The 6565-nt window shown below is 40.9% G+C and overlaps 1 protein-coding gene across 8 annotated transcripts in view; it reads left to right on the forward strand.

Moving 5' to 3' along the window:
* Positions 1-6565, forward strand: part of TRIM9 (tripartite motif containing 9) — a 112119-nt gene that overhangs the window by 36991 nt on the left and 68563 nt on the right. For all 8 annotated transcript variants that reach the window (XM_019633249.1, XM_019633251.1, XM_019633250.1 and 5 more), the window contains exon 2: positions 6320-6415. In XM_019633249.1, the coding sequence (XP_019488794.1) occupies positions 6320-6415 (96 nt within the window). The remainder of the gene's footprint in view (positions 1-6319; positions 6416-6565) is intronic.

Below are 6565 nucleotides of genomic sequence, written 5' to 3' on the forward strand. Positions count from 1 at the left end.
CACACTCAACAGCAGGATTTGATGGATGGACAGGCATGCAGAAAATGCATGAACTTTCATAGCAGTGCTCTACTAACAAGGGCTCTGGAAAGTACATTGAAAAATGTTGAGTAATCAGCATGCTGATAGCATACTCACTGGGGAATCGGATGGTGGCGCTCTTCCTAGACTGTCACACTGAATATGGCTCCTGTCTGTAAGGTCTGTGAGATGAGAATTCTCAAGACCGGCCTTTGGGGACAGAGCTGCGTGATATTCAGTCTGGTCTCCACAGCATGTACAGTTAAGCATTCATAAGGAAGCGATTACCCATGCAATGATTCTTCCCTAAGCTGCTAGACAACCATTTTAACCATGAAAACTGCACTGCAAAACAATTAGGGAATTTAATTTGGTTTCGCCGGATATTCATCATTCTAACATTAACAACAGAGCCTTGCGTGAGTAAAATTTAGGAAACGGCATCTGGGAGCAAGCTGTTATCAGGAAGGAAAACGTTACCTTTTGGTGCCTGAATGAGGGTATGTGCTGTGCAATTATAAGATTTGCTAAGGGTTTTTTTTTTTAAAGAATAAATTATGTAAGAATATATATGCTTAAAATAGATTGTTCTTGTAGGTGGTTTTTTTTTAATTAGAATTCAATATAAACTTTTGTTAAAAGCTATATGTTTCCATTGAAAGTTTTGTTCTTGTTCTCTGAGATGTTTAGCATTATTTTTACTTGGAAAAATAAAAAGAATCTCTCAGAGTCACCCATACCTAGCATCTGGTTGTTACCCTTCTTTGGCCATTTTTCTTACCAGATACATATATACGTGTAAGTCTTTCCTGTACTGGAACATATGTCCCTTATCCTGTTTGTCTTTGTACAGCAAGGCCTGGACCAGTGTCTTGTCCCTGTTAGGTACATCATGAGTTATTTAATTAGTTTCCAATCAAATAACTTGCTGCAGAGAGTTAATTATCCTCTCTTGCTTCTTAACTTTGCAACACCCAGTAACAAATCAGTTTCATGATTCTATCGTCCTACAGGATGGTTTTCTATGCATTGTCTTCATTCCTCAGTAGTCAGCCATTGCATAATGCACCTGTATTTGCCATCTAAGAGCTCCAGTGGGAAAGAAGGGAAGAATGAATGCTGCAACAGAAGTAGATGAAAATGCTGTCCAGGTGGTGACAGATGGCCCTACTTGGGGTGGAGTAGTCATGCACAGCATCTCGGAGGAGGTGACGTTTGAGCTGCAGGACTTGAAAAATAACACACTATGCAGACAAAATATGCTCCCTCTGTGCCCCTCCCCTGGGACATTCCCTTCCCTGTTACCAGAGTTAATTCTGTCCTGAATTTGTATTTATCACCACCATGCATTTCTTTATAGTCTTACTCTACCCATATGAACCCCTATTCTAGTATCACCTTTTCTCAAATTTCATATCAGTGGTATCATAGTGTTTATATAGTAAGAATCAACAATCTACTGGGCACCTAAGATGTGCCAGCACTGTTGTAAACATTGTATATATATTGAGCCAGTTAGTCGTTACAACACTTTGATGATGTGGGTAACTATTGTTATCCCATTTTATTAAAAAAAGAAATTAAGACTGAGAGTTGCTTTTTTCTTTTTAAGGCAGTTTTACAATTTTGTTCGACAGTCAGCAGTTAGTTCTCATCCACATTAACAGTGTGTAGATTTTTGAAAGTGGTGACGGGTATTTAGGTAACCAACGTATAGAGTTGATTCGGTGAATCGTTATCATCATTACGCTTTTGGACAACCCCACCTGGATGTGGTGTGGGACGTTCCTTATTCCTCTGGCCCAGACAGCTTTGTTGAGTCTGGTGTCAATTGCACACCTGGGGTTCCCATCTCCTTCAGGGCTAATTTCTGGATCTCTTTGAGTGCCCGAGGGGCACAATTCTTGAAACCCACCCATGGATGCACTTGTGAATGTCGATGGTGTATTCTCTGGTCACTACCTTTTGAGGGCAGAATGGACCTTCTTCTCATCACCCTTCTTTGCAGAAGCCATCCTGCCAGGCCCAAATTAGAAAGGAAGAGCATGAGTTATTGTTGGCTCAGAGTTTTTATTTGTCCAAGATGTCACAGATAGTAAGCGGGAAAGCCAGGATTCAATTCCTGGCAGTCTGGTTCCAAAGGCTGAGTTTTTTTCCCATGGCTTTCAAAGTAATTTTATGAATGAAAATCAGATTGTTTTTTCTGCAAGAATGAAAAAAGTGTTAGAAGAGAAGACCAAGAATATTTTCCAGGTTTTTCACATTTGAAGTGATGTTTCCTTTATTTTTTCATTGAGATGACTATAGATTCATATGCAGTTGTAAAAAACAATATAGAGATATCTCTTCTATGCATTTCCCAGTTTCCTCAGTGGTAACATTTTGCATATCTGTATCATAGTACAGTATCACAATATCACATTGATATGTGACATTGATACAGCCCACTGCTTTTATTCAGATCTCCTAATTTTATTTGTGTGTGTGTGTGTGTGCTGTACAATTTTAGCATTTGTGTAAGTTAATATAGGCATCACCACAGTAAAGATGATCAATAGGTCCACCCTACAAGGTTCCCTCATGTTGCCCTTTTAAAACCACACCTTCTCTCTCATTCCCCTCACCTCCAACCCCATCCAATCCCAACCCCTGACAACCACTAAATTGGCCTCCATTTCTAAAATGTTATCATTTCAAAGCCTGAATTTTTAACCTCTGTATTATATTGCAATTTGCTTTTGTCCAATGAACATTATATTTCTGAGATTGTTATATTGAGGTATGTTGCTCTGGTTCGTTCATTGTAACTGCTGTGTGGGTATTCCCAGGCTTATTTATCTTTGCTTCTGTTGATGGACATTGAGGTTGGTTCCAGGGTTTTTTTTTACCACTACAAACAATTCATGAACGTGTGTCCTTGTGCATCCTGTTGTTTCCTCACTCTTGAATCGGGGTCTGCCTTTGATGACCAAAGAAAGATAAATGAGAAAAATTATTAATTCCGGATAATAGACCTATTGTTTATATAGTCAAGCTCACTAAAAGGGTCTTATCAGGACCATTCACCATTCTCTTGCTAACAAATACCCAAATTACTAGATCTGTCACTTTAAAGGTGTTTGAGTTAAGGCAAACTATGCCACAGTATTACTGACAATAATATCACATGTCCTCTATTCTAATGGGAATTTATGTTATAATGCTTCTTGAATCACAGGACATCTAGTTGGAAGGGAACTTCCAGGTAACCCAGACCTGTTAGGTCTTGAATACCCTCTACAATGTTCCAATATAGGCTTGACATCCTTTGCCTAACCTCCAGGGTCAGGTAACTCGGCCTCCAGGCAGCCCATCACACCTCCTGATAGCCCTGAGAGTTGAAAGTTCTATTTTATATTAAAAATGAGATCTGTCTTTTCCTAAGCACTCATTAGCTAGTGTCATTAGCAGAGTGGTTCCTCCACCCCCACCTGCCACTAGGACTAGGCCTCCACTGGCCTCGGAGAGCTGCTGTTACCCTAAGGAGGAAGATGCCCAGTGGCAGGGATGGGAAAAGAGAAGCTTCATCCTAAAAAGATAAATCAGGTGTGCCTTTGTAGCCAGCAAAGTAAAACTAATATAATTTTAAGGTTCCCTTTCTCACCAAAATTATTCCCACTTTTCTCAGTATTACCAAAAATTCCCTTAGCTACAAAGTCTTTCGTTTGACAACTAGGAATAAAGGATTTAAAAGGGAAATCTTTGGTTTAGATAAAAATTGAATGCGAATGAATTTCAATGGAAGGAGAACGGATGGGGTGTTTGGCAGATCATTCTTAAGTGACTGGTATCAGATTATTCCTAAGCTTTGGGAGAAGAAGGAAGAGGTGGCATCAGGGGACAGGCTGAGGGGACAAGGGAGGTGCACCACACGAGATGAACACTTTACCATATTTGGCTATAATTGTCTTCTGCTGGGTGGGGACAATGACAGGTGGTGGGTGACCTGAGGGATTGCTGTCGAATACTTGCAGTGGCTTTTTAAAACCAGCTCACTTAGCATTGATACATCACAAGCTGGGGTAGGAAGGAGTTGATTGAGCTACAAGGTTTGCACTTTGCAGAGAGTCCTCATTCCATCTTGAATACTTGCATCCTTATTCACAGCTACACACTCATTTCCCATGTCAGGTCTCTGCTGAGGCAACAACCTCACTCTCACAGAACTGCCTGCTTCAGCAGTGAGAACCACTGTTCAGAAGGAAATCTGGCTTAATGGATTCAGGAATGAAATTAATGGAATTTACTTTGTTAATTACCTACCACTAGATTGCTAGCAATTTTTTTTCTTACAAATTGGAATTAACCATTATGATTTATATAAATGTTATTAAGGAATATGTTTATACAGCATTATTTGAAACAACACCATGTTAGGTTTTAAAATGAAAATTTAAAAACTTGAAAATGTTTCTGTATAATTTTTAAGTAATACAATAAGACAGTTTACTAAGAGGGGGAAGTGGTGATAAAGAAGTACGACAGCAGCCCCTAAGTTTAACAGAAAAATAGATAATAAGCAATTAAATTCATACCATACTGCATGCCTTTCCAAGGAACTAATAGTTTCTGGAAATCAGAGGAAAGGCATTTGAGGGTGAACACGTCATTTGCTATGAGGTGCTCTAAAATCTATTCCCTCCACCTCGCATTAAAACATCATTGACATTCACAGGAGGGCCGGGCTGTGCAGCCCACACTTTGCGGGTGCAGAGCAGAGCAAGCTGCAGCTCAAGACAGGCAATTCGCTGCACATCGCTCTGTCTGATGTTAGCGGCAGATTCAGCAGTCACCTCACGTCACCCACCCTTGCTGGTGCAAGCTTATAACAGGCTTTTCTTTGGAAATGATTGTGCAGTTATTTAGTCATTTACAAAAATCAGCCCACTCCCATGGTGAGATTTATTTCTGTGGGAGTCAAATCTCCGTTTCTAACTAGCAGAGCAAAAATCTGTTGTCATGGAAACCATTCCCATTTCACTAGGCTGGAGCTGCAATTCACTTGCATGGAGATGGATTGACAAAGATGCAGAGGGGAAGGGTGAAAAGAAATCAGACATGGCTTAAATCCATTTCCTGAACAATATTGATCACTATTCATTTTACTTTGAATGGAACTTGACCCCTAAATACTGGATCCTAATAAAATCTTTCCATTGGGGGGTGGGGAGACAGCAGAACCTAAATGTGTTTTAGAAACTAGTTAAGATATCTCAAAAGGCTTCTCTTTTGCCAATGAAGAGGATCATTTATTAGAATAATAAGATGGTGTTTTAGTTTGTTCTCAGAGTAATTAAAGGCCATGGTGGTGAGAAGGAGAGTTATGTTAAGAATAATTTAACTTCTATATTCATTAGGACTCTCAGAGAAGGCATATATGAATTTATCATCAATGCAAAAGGATTGCATAACTCTCAAACTCATTGGCCAAGTAAAGGAACTGAGCACATCTGCACACAGTTCTTCTTCCTGCAAACCTACGGCGTTGTGAGTTGACCAGGAAGGGCACATGTGTATTATGAGCCTTNTGGCCACCCCAACAGACAGGGAGGCTGGGAAAGCAAGTGCTTCCCTGGACATGCAGCCCTCCCAGCAGAACTGCATCCCCGTATGGATGGGGCAGTGTGGGAAATCGCAAAGACAGTACACCTCGGTTTAGGAGGTGAGGGTGGAGAAGAGTTAGGGCAACAGGGCTGTACTTGGGAAAAGGAAGACTATGTTGATGAGAAAGAATGTCATGATGTCCTTTGTGTTCTGTCTTTACAGTTAAATGGCCCCAGAGCATCACACCTGTGATGCTTCCTTCTCTCCCTCATCCTGTTCTTGATGCTCTTCATTCTTTCTGCCCCAACCCCAGACCACTGGAGTTGATAATTATCTGATCATCTGACTCCCTGGTTTGTAGAGTTTTTTTTTTTTAGTTCTTGACAAATAATAGGCATTGCATAAATTATTGCTGAATTAATTATTTAATGAGATGAGAAATTCTAGGCAAATATCAGCTGAAGAGGGCCTTTGACTGCAGTAGCCAGAGGTTTTCACTACTACAGAGGAGAAACTACTCAGGAGCCAATGGAAGGCATCTGGATGCCATTGTTACCAGAATCCACATGTACAAATGTCGGCCAAGTGGCCCCTCTCAGACAAGAGAAATCTAGGAGGCCGAGGACTCTTGGGTCTCGGGTTAACACAACCCTGTATGGTCTTGTTGCTGCTTCGTATGATTATAGCTCGCTAGTTTCCTTCTTGGTCTTTGCAGAGCCAGCTCTCCCAGGCGCTGAATGGCCTGTCGGACAGGGCCAAGGAAGCCAAGGAGTTCCTGGTGCAGCTGCGCAACATGGTCCAGCAGATCCAGGTACGGGCAGCACCTGAGGCAGAGCAAACCCCGGGGATAAGATGCACTGTGCAGTGGGGGAGTTTGTCCATTTTTTCTCTTTTATTTTTATGTGTTGTGAGGAAATTCCTATTTATTTTTTTCTGCTCTGTGTCTTCTAATACATACAAA

This window comes from Hipposideros armiger, unplaced genomic scaffold (assembly GCF_001890085.2).
Source record: "Hipposideros armiger isolate ML-2016 unplaced genomic scaffold, ASM189008v1 scaffold_1265, whole genome shotgun sequence".
NCBI classification, from domain to species: domain Eukaryota; kingdom Metazoa; phylum Chordata; class Mammalia; order Chiroptera; family Hipposideridae; genus Hipposideros; species Hipposideros armiger.